This window comes from Dichotomopilus funicola (genome assembly GCF_033296635.1).
Source record: "Dichotomopilus funicola strain CBS 141.50 unplaced genomic scaffold C8A04scaffold_10, whole genome shotgun sequence".
NCBI classification, from domain to species: Eukaryota; Fungi; Ascomycota; class Sordariomycetes; order Sordariales; family Chaetomiaceae; genus Dichotomopilus; species Dichotomopilus funicola.
The window spans coordinates 199460-212397 of NW_026944031.1; the positions used below are offsets into that span (position 1 = coordinate 199460).

Sequence of the window (12938 nt, forward strand, 5' to 3'; positions counted from 1 at the left end):
TTGAGCTAGGTACGGTACCTCGGTGCCGAAACTGGGACCTAGCGCGTATCGTACCGTACAAGCGTACGTACCCTGTAGTTACAGGCGCTGTATGTGCCACAAACGCCATGCAGGGGGGAGGATGGGGCGCCAGAACGTGCACTGCCATCAGAGAAACGCGCTATCCACCCCTGTCGAACATTTCAGCCTGCCAAACGCCAGCCCATCTTCGGTCTGCCGATTTATCTTGCAACACTTTCCTCTCGTCGTCGTCGCCGTCGCAATCGCTAAACCACGTCTTGAAATCGCGGCGGCGCGATTCTTTCTATTCCAATAGTGTGATATTCTTTCCCTCTCCCTTTACTTTCCGAATTCTCCGGTCCGCTCATTTTCCCACCTTTTTCTTTTCAAGGCGATTTTCGCGATCTCCAGTTCGCGACCTTCGAGCCCGCAGACGAATCGCCTCGTTTCCTTTTCTCACCTAACTTTTTGACATCACGGTCACAGCTCGTGAAAACGGCAATCCGCCATCAATTTTAATTATTTTCCTTCACCATGTCCGAACGAATCTATGGCGTCACGCCACCTATCTCCACGGCTTTACCGACAGAGCAGGAGAAACGACTGAACAACGCGCTGCACCAGGAGCTGCGCGCCCAGGGTACTTTCGAGAGCCCTGCCGAGACCGAAAAGAGAAGGGAAGTTCTGCGTCACCTCGAGAAGATTACGAATGTGTTTGTGCAGAAGGCGGCAGAGAAGAAGGAGCCCAAGAACACCATCTTGATTCGAGATGCCATTGGAAGGGTGTTCACCTACGGCAGCTACCGTCTCGGTGTCTACGGTCCCGGTTCCGATATGGATACGCTCGTCGTCGCGCCGAAATATGTCACCGTCAAAGAGTATTTCGAGATCTTCCCCCAGGTCCTCGTCGAGATGGCCCCGCCTGGCGCCATCACCGATTTGACACCCGTCCCCGAGGCGTTTGTGCCCATCATCAAGTTTGAGTTCTCCGGCATCAGCATCGATCTTATTTTCTGCTCGATCCAATCCCTCAAACAGTTGCCCGACGACAAGAATTGGAGCTTAGCCGACAACAACCTGCTCCGCGGGTTGAGCGAGAACGAGGTGCGATCGTTGAACGGAACTCGAGTCACAGATGACATCTTGAATCTCGTCCCCGAACCAGCCACATTCAAACTCGCTCTCCGAGCGATCAAACTCTGGGCGCAACGGAAGGCCATCTACGCGAACATCATGGGTTATCCCGGTGGTGTGGCCTGGGCGATGCTCGTGGCCCGCGTCTGCCAGTTGTACCCCAAAGCCACAAGCGCGGTGGTTGTCAACAAATTCTTCCATATCATGTGCAAGTGGCCATGGCCGCTTCCCGTCCTCCTCCAGGAGATTGAGTATGGGTGCCCGGTCACTAGGGTCGCGGTGTGGAATCCGAAGGTGAGTAGCGAACCCGGTCCCGGTCGACGCTGATGTCTCACCACAGAGTAGATTTATCCCAGTGACCGACACCACAAGATGCCCATCATCACGCCGTCCTACCCATCCATGTGTGCCACACACAACATTGGCAAGTCATCCATGGCAGTTATCAAGGAAGAGCTCGGGGCAGGGGTGCAGGTAACAGAGGACATCATGCTGGGAAAGCGGCAGTGGAAAGACCTCTTCACGAAGCACACCTTTTTCACTTCAGGCTTCAGGTACTATCTCACAGTTATCGCGTCCAGCAGGACCAAGGAAGCGCAGAATGTCTGGTCCGGGTTTGTTGAGTCGAGGGTACGACTGTTGGTGAACAAGCTCGAGATGCACCCTTCCATTGCTTTAGCCCGGCCCTTTAACAAGGGTTACGAACGAGAGCACCGATGCAAGAACAATGCGCAAGTCGAGGATGTGGTGTTTACAGGCAGCCTTGCTCACGTATACAAACCACCCGCTGATGCTGAGAACCCTGTGAAGGCGGAACCCAAGCAAGAAAGCAAGACGGCAGCCAATGGCATGCCGGCCAAGGAAGAACAGAACCCCCAAGTGAAGACAGAGAATGGCGTGCCGATGAAGCAGGACCTTTCAGAAACGGCACCACCACCCGCGACCACACCCGAAAGCAAACCCAACATCAAAGACGAACCTGCCGACCTCAACGGTAGCAGCCACGACGACAAGGACGACATCAAGCTCCATGACATCCCCGAGATGAAGAAGCCCGAGCCCGAAGAGATGGAAATGTACACCACTAACCACTACATCGGGCTACAGTTAGTCGAGGGCGCCCGGTCGCTCGACCTCTCGCGCGAAGTCAACGACTGGAAGGCCATGTGTACCTCCAACGAGTTGTACAAGGAAGGCAAGATGTTCTTGTCCATCCAGCACATCAAGAACACCGCTCTGCCCGACGACGTCTTTGAACCCGGCGAGACCAAGCCTAAGCCCGTTAAGAAGAGCCTCAAGCGTCTCGCGTCGGAAGAGCCGGGCAACAGGCAATCCCTACCACCCGCCAAAAGACCGACTCCGGCTGCGGGGAACAAACCGCCACTCCCGAGGCCGACGGCGGCTTCGGCCCAACAGAAACAGCAGCAGTCGCAGCAGCAGCAGCGCCCACAGCAACCCTCTTCCAAGGCTGCGGCCGCGGTGGGTTAGAAGCCGCGGGGTTGGTTGATGAGGGGTATTTGCTAGGTTTTGCTAGTTTTTGGGAAGGTGAGGTGATAGTTTGATGGGAGAGAGGTAGATCTGGACGGACGTTTGGCAGGACGGCAGTTTTTCGACATGGGGAAGGGATAGGAGAAGAGGAGGGAATCGCATCGACGGCGGCTTGCTTGCTTGGCGTTCTTGGGCACACAATGGTGTCTGTCTCTCTTATGAGATGTGTAACTATCTTAGAAGCTTTTTTCTTCCTAGACTAATAGACGCTAGGTTTGAGGCACCAGCTGCCTCGTCAAGATTTGCTACTACTATGTAGTTCCTTTGTCCCCCTCATCTTAGTGCTAAATGTTTTGTTCCCATGATATTCACAAAGTAGAACGTCCATTCACCCATCAATCATCCTCCCCCTCATCACTCCCACTCGACCATCCCTCGTGGTACTCGTCTGCCATCTCTAACAAATCATTTCCGAGCGTTTCACGGTCCTCAAGGCCGATGGAGCGGATCACGGTCGCGCGCAGCTGCTTGAGCTTGCCAGAGACGGACGAGTCGGTAGATAGAGCGGTGGTGATGTTGATGGGGTCGGTGAGCGGGTTTGGTTCGTCGTCGGAAGTGGTTGTCGTTGTTGTGTCTTGGAAGATGAGCGGGAAACTGTCGAGGATGGGGAAACGAAGGGAGGATGTGTAGCTGTTGATTGTTAGACCTTCAAGTAGTGTAAACAAACAAAAAGATTCAGGATTCCCACGTACCTCTTCGTCACGGGCTCATACGCACTCCTCCGGATCCGCCGTCCCGCAGCGTCTCTCTCCACACCCTCCTTGTCTTCCTCATCATTCTCATCATACCCCCTCGACATTACCAGCTGGCTAAACACCCTCGGCCCGCTGAATCCATTCATCGACCTCGCGTACGGATCCAACCGATCAGACGGCGTAAACCGCATATCCAACTGCACACCCTCGGCCAGATCTTCCTCTGACAATTTCCTACTTCCCTTCCCTTGCCCTCCGTTGTTGTCGCCATCATTGGGCTTGCCAAAACTCATCTGCAGTCCCGCCACGCTCTGCTTGCCCATGACATTAAGCACGTCCGCCATACCACCGAGGGACTCGCGCTTGAGCGGGTCTTTGAGGCGAGATGGGAGCGTGGCGCTTTCCATGGCGGCCGCGAGCAGGGCCGAGGTGTGCCAGGGCATGGAAAGGTCGAGACGAACGTTGTGGCGGAGACAGGTGGGCACGGCGAGGGGGATGACGATGGAGGCTTGTTTGTAGAGTTCTGTGAGGGCGCGGGCTTTGTTGGTGAGTTTGAGGAGACGTTTTTCCTGGTGGTGTGTGTGTTGATGAGTAAGATATTCGGAGGTTCATAGCCCCCTTTTCTTCTGTTCAGAAAAATAAGGGGGGAGGTGAAAAACAGAGATAAGAGAAAAACTCACCCTCCTCACCCCCGCAACAGCACCCTCCTCCAACCCCCAAACCCAAATCCCCACCTTCCCATACTCATCCCTCAATCTTTCCACATACCTCGCCGCAAACCCTCCCCATCCATCCTCCCACCCAGCGAAAACCTGCACCCCCTGCATACAATCCGCCTCCTCCGCAAACAGCCTCAGATCCCGATCCAACAAGTCATGTTCCCTATCCAGGTCACGGAATAACGACTCACCCGCCGCGTGGTGGTCGAAACTGCCTATCGTGCCCGAAGAGGGGGAAGCGGCTTGTTGTTGCTGGGTGTGGGAGTGTTCGTGCAGCTGGACGATGGAACGCGGGTGGTAGAAGACGCGGGCGTAGTCGGAGAAGAAACGGACTTGGGATGGGGTTGGGCGGGTAGTGGGCTGGCCGGCGTTGAGGGCGGCGAGGTAGGGGGATAAGGGGATTGGGACGTTGGCTGTGGTGAGGGTTGTGGTGGCCGGTGCTTGGGGGCCTTGCCTATAGGGAAGGGTTAGTTTCTGTTGGTTTATCTCATGTGGTGATACTTGAAGAAAACAAATCCTCAGTAGAAGAGTTAAGTAGAATACCAGAGAGCATGAGGAGGTGTGGCCTCGTCGTTGACGTCGTAGAGAGCGTTGATCTTGCGCAGTGTGCCAAAGGCGCCTTTGAGGTCGTAAATTACGGTGCGAGGCATAAAGGTCTCGGTGCCATCGGGAGCGAGACCGGGCCTGAAATGAATGTCATGGTCGATGGGTGACTCTGGTTGCTCTGGAGAATATGTGAAATACGATTCCTGTGTGAGTTCGGTCAGTCAATGAAATAATGTCATGTGATATCATAAATCTGCGATTTGTAAGGAGGGGGAAGTGGGGGACAAGGCGGTGGCAGCAAAGGTTATTTTTACCTGAGTATTCCAGAAATGTGTCCCAAGGTAGTTGGCCTGCTGCCCCAGCTGGAGTGTGATAATTTCGTGCATTTTGTGTTGATTTGGAAACGATGAGGTTCGTTTGGTCGAGGTCGAGGAGTGAGCTCACAAGTGGATGCCTCAATACTCTTGCTAATCCAACCCCAACCCTCTCGCACAATGACCAACGTAGTTCCCCCGAGGGCTCTCCGGTAAAGGGATGAAAAAGGGGATCGATACAACGGCAGAATTGAGGGAAGAAGGTATTCAAAATAATAATATACCATGCAATACTAAGCTATCTCGATAACATTATGCCCCCACGTCAAGGACCGCCTCACTAACACAACATGAACATCACCTGAAACAGAAAAACAACTCGTAAGATGAAATCCGTTCATAGCTCTCCATTGTCCAGGTATATCAATTATACAAATAATACCCTATCATTGCCTTCATCTATCCGGCTAAACCCAGTCTAGCCCGTGGTCTAATAATTATTTTCAACCGGACTCCTAAAACCCGTCACATTAAGGAAAATAGAAGATGAGAAGATACAGAAAAGGAAGAAAGGAGGGTCTGCTCGCCCGCCAAATGCTGAAGAGTGTCGCTCCCGAAATGGAAGGTTTTTTATAGCTGTTTCAATATCACCTCCGCTTACTCCCGCGACAGGTCACGGCCAAAGACCTTGGACTTGAGCCAGTCATTGATGACCAGCAGACGGTTGCGGGTGCTGAAGCACATGCTGAGGTACGCACTGCGCCAGAAGAGGAAGGTCAGGCTGCCAGCCGCAGCGACGTTGCCGTTGAACCAGGTGACATCGGCCACGGCCTTCTCGCTACCGATATACGCCAGGCTACCCTGATGGCTGTAGTGGAAGGGCTTAACGTCCTTGATGCGACGGAGCTGGCGCTCGTGGGCCTCAATCTCGTGCGAGATGGCCGCCGAGTTGCCCGGCTGCAGGTTCAGCGTCGAGCTGAGCTCGCTGATCTTGCTTTCGAGGTGCTCCGTCTTGGCCATGTTGTTGAACAAGCGGGCTAGGAACGTACCCTCCTGAGTGGCCACCTGGGCCGTGGGCGCGTACCCGGCCACCGCGCAATCGCCAACCGCCCAGATGTCGCGCGTGCCTTGGACAACGAGGTACTCGTTCACGGCCAGACCGCGTCGCGAGTTGGCCTGCGCGGGGATGCGTGCCATCAGGTCCTTGACCACGCCACGCACGGCGTTACCCGTCGCCCACACCAGCAGGCCGTACGGGAAGACCACCTTCTCCTTCTTGCCGTCCGGGCCGGTCACCTCGGCCTCGACCGTCTTGTCTGTCACCTTCTTGACCATGGTCTTGGTGTGAATGTTGATCTTCTCCTCCTTGAAGGTGCTCTCGGTGTACTCGATCAGCTGCTTGGAGAACATGGGTAGCACGTTAGGGAGAGCTTCAATCAGCGTCACGCGGAAGCGGTCGCTGATCTCGGGCACCAGCTTCTTGATGTCCTCCTCGAAGAAGTCTTGCAGCTCACCGGCGAACTCGACGCCGGTCGGGCCACCACCGACTACAACCATGTGCATCAACCGATCAATCTCCTGGGCGGACTGGTCCTTGAAGGCAGCCGTCTCGACGCAGTCCATGATCCTCTTGCGAATCCGCTGGGCATCCCCAATCTCCTTCAGGAAGCACGAGTGCTCACGTACGCCGGGGATGCCAAAGGTTGCGTTCTCCGCACCCACACCGACCACCAGCATGTCATAGGGCACCTCAGTCTCGGTAATGTCGCCGCGGATCTCCGAGGTGTCAATCAGACGCACCACCTTGCGGTCCGGGTCGATGGAACTAGCCTCGGCCTCGTAGAAGCGCACGCTCGCCTTCTTCTGACGGAGGATGGTGCGAATCGGCTCCATAATGGAGCGGTGCTCGATGGTACCAGTGGTGCATGACGGGAGGAGCGGGGTGAACAGGAAGTAGTTGCGCGGCGAGATAACGATGACGTTGTAGTTTTCCGTGTCGAGACGCTTCAGCAACGAGACCGAACCCCAGCCGGTTCCTAGCGTGGAAACAAAAAAGCACGTGTCAGCGAGGATCATGCCCCCAAAAATATCACACTTGATCGATCCGGCCAACCCACACTCCTCCCCACCCCAAAAATGCTCCAGATACGCCCACCATGCAGTTGGGGCACATGTGATGACAAGGAAACCCGAACTTACCGAGGATCACGAGGGTCTTCTTAGTCGAGTCAGCCTCAAGCTGCGGCTCCGGGTGCCGGTCCAGCCAGACGCCGTAGCCAATGTACCCAATGCCGGCAAGGGCCGAGAGATATCCGAGACGCCAGGTCCAGCGCAGCTTTCGAAAGCGACGCTTCTTCGGCGCCGGCGCCAGAGCAGCAGCATCGCTAGAGGCGTTGCGTCGGAACTGCCGGGAAAGAAGATTTTGGGTGTTGCTGCTGCCAAAGGCCGGGCGCGCGCCAATTGACCTGCGTGAGGCCTGGAGGAACAATCGGGGGACGCCGGCGGCGTGGAACGAGGATTGTTGCAGCAGCACGGCGCCCGTTGAGGGCACCGCGAGCTTGGTCAGAGCTCTTGATGTCGTCGCCATGGCTTAATCTGACAGGCGCGAGTGGTGGGGTTAGGGATCTGGCGGGGTTCACGGCCAAGGGCGAACGAAGGGAGAAGGGAGAGGGGAGAAGGGCGGTAAGAGGGGGCTGGTAGACAATATCAAGAAATAATTCTTGGTCAGAGTCGGAGGGAACCGACCAAGCTGAAAAGTTTCGAGGATTTCACGGCGTGGGTGGGATGAGCGATGGAAATCCGATATTCGGTGACTAAGATAAGGCTGGGTGGGACGCCGGGAGCTTCCTGGGCCTGTCTCGAGCCTGTTCACGCCCACTCCCTTTTTTTTTTTATCCCGCTGTTGCGACTTTTATCCTATTCGCGCACTCTGCTAGCGCGGCTCCTGAGGGGCCACTCACATGCGTCCGTCACCCCCACGGCACCCCGCCGGTGTCCGCCGAAGTCTCCGCTACAGGGCCCAGGCTGGATGACGACAAAATATTTCCAAGTTCTGAGTCGAGGTCTCTCCTGAAGAAATGGAGCGGCGAGTCGATAAAACAGTCCGGGCCTGTGCCCGATCTCAGGGGTTTGGCTGACTGTGTTTTAACCTTGTCAAATTCCGGCTTAGCTTACATGTCAAACCCAGCGGTAAATTAACCGCGCCAAACACTGGGTTTTTCAATGTTGTGTTGGTGGAGATATTTTTTGACGTTTACCTGCAGCAGACCTGAGGCGAAAATTCCATTTGGCGAGTCTCGGAGATTAAAAATTATGTGTGGCTCTTAAGAACCGGAACTACATGTGCAGGGTTAGGAGGATGAAATATGTAACTATCAAACTCAAAATCCGAGTTATAAACAGGAATAGACAAAGTCGCAGCTTGACTCAATGTCAAAAAGCTGGGTGATAGTGAATGGTAAACTAGAAATCGAAATAATGGGATATGTATCAGAAATTGTGTGCGAGGTTCATCATGCTTGGCCGATCCATATCGACCAATTCATGGCTACCCAGAGTATACGGGCACCTTGTGGTCAAACCACCACAACCAAGCACGGTAACCCTCGATAGTGTTGACATTCTTGGTACGAAGTATCAACCCTCAAAAACGTGGGGCACTCCGTCGGCTTGGAGACGCCGAGACACTCCGACGCCTCCCCGTGATCCCGAACTACCCGAAACTCCAGACACACACCCGCGAGACCTATCGGGTATCTATCTCGGTCACGCAACTAGGTAGTGTACCTCTGGCACTGACCAAAGGTCAGTAAGGTGAGGTACCTAGGTACCTTACCTAGGTAGGTCGGTAGGTAGGTCCCTTCCAGATCCTTCCCGTTACACCTGCCCGACAAAGGGGGCGCCTAAACATCTGTAGGTACATACGTAGCTCAACGGCTGTGGTCTCACCTTCCGTTGAATTTGATGTAGGTAATGCAACGGTAAGTCACACATTCGCTCCTGCTTCATCAGCGAAATACATAGAATGGAACGACTGGGGCACTGGCAACGTAAAAATGGCAGGTACCCCTCGGCGGCCACCTACCATATTGCCATACTATCAAGCGCGATATTCGACTTCTTGGTACGGATAATCCTCAATGACCTTAACAAGCTGCGAAGACCTCATCTCTCACAAAAATCCATCCGCCCGTCTCGTCCCGTCCCACATCTACCACCAGATCTCCAGATCTTTTGGTCTCGTGCCTCAGAGTAACTAGGAGCCGCGACTTTCCTCCCCCTTATTTTGTCACAGTTGTTGTCTAACTGGCGGCAAAGGTTAAAATGGCTTATCGCGCTTCACGACGTAAGGTCCGGATGTAATCACTTTTCTCGGCGTCGACTCAGGTATCGGTCCCGAAACGGATTGAGCCCACGAGACTCCGATCACATCGCGACATCGAAGGAAAAACGCATTCTGAGGTCTGGTCTCATTTGAGTCTTCCTCCAGAGAGCAGCACCTCCGCCTGCCTCGTCGTCGAAGCGGACAAAGCCGCATGCCCCAAGGTTGTCCCCGGCTGAAACGTCCTACCCCTGACTGAGACGCTGGACATCCCCTGCTCGTCGGAACTCGTCGTTGACAATTTGACATCCGCCTTCCCGCCCTTGCAGCGATGCCAAGCGGCTAATTGCTGCGTCGGGGTTGCGTTTGAAGACTGAGGGCTTGTGCGGTGTCACAACGGTGGCCAAGAGAGCCCAACATGTGGTGAGGTTGCGAGGGCTCCGGTCAACGAGCTGCATCAACTTCAGACTTGATGTTTCCGCTCTCCATCTTTTGTATTCGAAAAAAGTGTACTCCGGCAGCATGTGGACTTACATGAGAACATATTATCGGCGTTGCAAATTTGTTCACCAGTCGCATCTACAAATTAACCTCCCCTGACTGTCATGATCCCCGGCAGTGGGAGACTTGACACTAGATCCGAGGCGGTTGAAGCCTCCCCGTACCAGAGATCTGGGCTCGGAGGAGTGGTTGAAGCTCGAACCCTTGCTTTTGCCCCCGACCGTTACCTCAATGCAGCTCTGTCATCCAAAACAGCCGCTCTTGATTCGATCTCCTGATGCACGCACTAGCATCGGCAGCTCGGTCCCGTCTTTTATGCGTTACTCCACGGCATCAGCCATCAACGTGGGGAACCCCAAGCAAGCTGAAGCTTATCCCATGTCGAATCTTTTTCTTTTCGATCTTGGCCCTGCTTTCTTCTCCTATGCACATCTGGGGGCGGGCTTCCCAAAGCTTAGCGTTTTTCTTGCTTTCTCTTGAACTCTAACCTTCGTTGCCCTCATCGTTGACCACCAGTTTTGTAATACCGTTTCTAGGTTAATTTCTTGTACCTACAACTGATCCGAACTAAGACGGAAGGCCTAACGACATTCAAGCGATCTTACGTTGATTCGAGCGTGAAGCCCAGCTTGAAGTTCACGCTACTTCCGGGCCAACTCGTTGGACTAGTACGCTCGGAAGGGGGCGAAGATGATTTCGCCCAGGACGTGACGGCATGGCACCCCTCGACGACCCTTCAGGGGCAATGACGCAAAGGTGGACAGCCGACGTGAAAAACACGTTGAGAACGACGGATCGCCGCCGACGGGAGAGGAAAAGGGCTGGTAATGGGAGTACCGACAACACAGACAATAACCGCTTTGGGTTTGGTCGCAACGGGGGCGGCAGTGGCAACAACGGGGGTGGGGGTGATGGCGGAGGTGGAGGTGGAGGTGGAGGGGGAGGAGGGTTCTTTCGTGGAGGTGGCTTTGGCAATGGTAATCGTTTTGGCGGTGGTAACGGCAACGGGAACGATAATAAGAATAACAACTTTGGAAACGGCGGCCGCTTTGGAGGCGGTAATAATAACGATGGTAAAGGGGGTGATTTTAGCGCCGGGCGCAACCGTTTTGGCGGAAATAGAGGAGGCTTTGGTAATAGGTTTGGCAATGGAGATGGAGGAGGGGGGAATGGCGGAGGTGGTTTCGGGCGTGGTGGAAACAACGACAACGGGGGCGGCGATACCAGCTCGACGTCTGCCACTACATCTGCCGAGACAACGTCGCCAGACGACACGATACAAGAAACCCCCACAACAACGACTACACCTACCGAAGCCATCTCCTCGGGGGTGGTAACCTCGGCACCAGAAGCGGTTAACCAAGGGGTAATTCTACTACAATCCGCTACTCCAACCTCTGAGGTATGACACCATTTCCTCCGTCCCATCAGCGTCTCTAACTCAGAACGTAGATTGACTCAGCTGCCGCAACCTCAACACCAATAATACAGCCGAGCAGTGCAGCTGGTAAGGTGGATGACCCCAACTTTGGGGACAAGGACCTCGGATCTGCGGCTGCCTCCTCGGCTACACAGGGTCCCAGTCTAGCACCGTTACCCAGTAATCCATCGACCGGAGGACCAATGGGTAATATTCCACCCGATAACCAGACTCTCGAGGTGGCGCAAACTGGGATGGACCCAATGATTCAACACATTCTCGTTGCTATCGGCTCGATAGGTATGACCTCGGGAGAACTTGCAGCGTATAATTCATGTTACTAATAGCTTCAGGTGGCTTCATTCTGATCTCCTTCATTTCTTGGATAGTCTGGAGGATGCTGAAACGGTCTCGAAAAGCCCGCCATCCCGATGACCCCAAGGACATGTCCAAGTTCTCCTTTTTGGGAGAACGGGGGTGGCAACCATTAGGAGACCCAAGGGCCAGCCAGCAGTCGATGCACCACGAGAAGGCTCCTTTAGGGCGAAATACTCTGTTGCCGTTGGGAGACTTCGATGAACGGGACCAAACGCAAGGGCAGCAACCGCCCATACAACCATGGCCTCTGGCTGCTCCCGAGCTCATGATATCTTCGGGGCGCGGCTCTGCTCATTCTGGAGTTACCTACCAACAGCGGCCCAACCCCGAAGATACACAGACGCTTGTCACCCGCCCTCAAATCACGGTCATGACAGACCTACCGGCGGTCTACTCACACCAGGCTCAGGGGTCTTTCAGTTCCACCAACGCAGCTCAGTTTGGCGCCACTGTCATGACTGATAATACCGCGAGCCCTCTCTATTCTAAAGCCTCCCCGGCATCGTACTACACTCAGCCTTTTCTTGGTCCACAGTTCGGCAATTCAGACAACGCGGACCCACTGCATCGCCAGGCGAGCAACGCCACAAGTGAACTCTCTTCCGGCTTCGGCGACGGCGATATTATCGTAACAGATGCAGTCATCTCACCTCCTGCGCCAACGGCCGACCCAAGTTCGGCGACAAACAGCCCCCAGACGCAGTACACCGCCCGCTTCTCTTGGATGACCCAGCCAAAATCACAGGCCCAAGCCCAAACCCGAGCTAGCCTTCTCCGAGGACCCTTCCGCCAAAACAGTTCGGCCGGCAGCGCCCCCCGCATCACCGGTAACGGGGACCGAGAATCGATCTACACCACTAGCAGTGAGGACCTGCCCGCACGATTCCGCAGTGTCTCGTCGTGGGTGAACCAGCAGACGGGGCGCATTCGGAGGGTACAGCAACGGCAACAGCAAAACGAGGAGGGCATAGCCGCTGAGGGGGCATCACCAGTAGTAGAAGGGGCACAGAGGGGATTGCAGGGGAATGGACTGGGGATTCCGGGGATACATAACCCGCCTCGGGAGCCGAGTTTTGGGTTTATGATGGAGGATGGGGAGAAGCCGAGGAAGGTGGACGAGGTTGTTGGTGAGGGGCGGTCTAAATAATGTTTGGGATAGGTGGGCTGTACCAATGGATTATTACGTTGAGAGTGGATGTAATGGGGTTGATATGGGTATTCCTCTGCCTTGAAGCCTGGTGCTTCAAGGTTGGTCGATGGTTCACAACGTCAAATCGGGGCCAGGTGGGGAGGGAGGCCTTGTTCCTTTGCTGGCTTAGTTAGCGATACACTTATACCCTTTTGTCGTGGAGACTAAAAGCA

The 12938-nt window shown here is 54.7% G+C and overlaps 4 protein-coding genes across 4 annotated transcripts; 2 read left to right on the forward strand and 2 right to left on the reverse strand.

The window, feature by feature from the left end:
• Nucleotides 1-534: 534 nt before the first annotated feature.
• Nucleotides 535-2622, forward strand: C8A04DRAFT_35156 (Poly(A) polymerase central domain-containing protein; the record flags this gene model as incomplete). The annotated part of the gene is made up of 2 exons (XM_062783063.1): nucleotides 535-1428; nucleotides 1480-2622. 2 exons carry the CDS (start codon nucleotides 535-537, stop codon nucleotides 2620-2622), a joined length of 2037 nt encoding a protein of 678 aa, XP_062639537.1.
• A 395-nt stretch (nucleotides 2623-3017) lies between these two features.
• C8A04DRAFT_10062 (tubulin domain-containing protein) lies at nucleotides 3018-5028 on the reverse strand (the record flags this gene model as incomplete). The annotated part of the gene is made up of 5 exons (XM_062776454.1): nucleotides 3018-3312; nucleotides 3375-3946; nucleotides 4058-4550; nucleotides 4640-4845; nucleotides 4957-5028. The coding sequence occupies 5 exons, from the start codon at nucleotides 5026-5028 to the stop codon at nucleotides 3018-3020; spliced, it is 1638 nt and encodes a 545-aa protein (XP_062639538.1).
• A 585-nt stretch (nucleotides 5029-5613) lies between these two features.
• On the reverse strand, nucleotides 5614-7543 carry C8A04DRAFT_35158 (uncharacterized protein; the record flags this gene model as incomplete). The annotated part of the gene is made up of 2 exons (XM_062783064.1): nucleotides 5614-6992; nucleotides 7156-7543. The coding sequence occupies 2 exons, from the start codon at nucleotides 7541-7543 to the stop codon at nucleotides 5614-5616; spliced, it is 1767 nt and encodes a 588-aa protein (XP_062639539.1).
• Nucleotides 7544-11532: 3989 nt separating this feature from the next.
• On the forward strand, nucleotides 11533-12723 carry C8A04DRAFT_10046 (uncharacterized protein; the record flags this gene model as incomplete). The annotated part of the gene is made up of 1 exon (XM_062776446.1): nucleotides 11533-12723. One exon carries the CDS (start codon nucleotides 11533-11535, stop codon nucleotides 12721-12723), a length of 1191 nt encoding a protein of 396 aa, XP_062639540.1.
• Nucleotides 12724-12938: the final 215 nt, after the last annotated feature.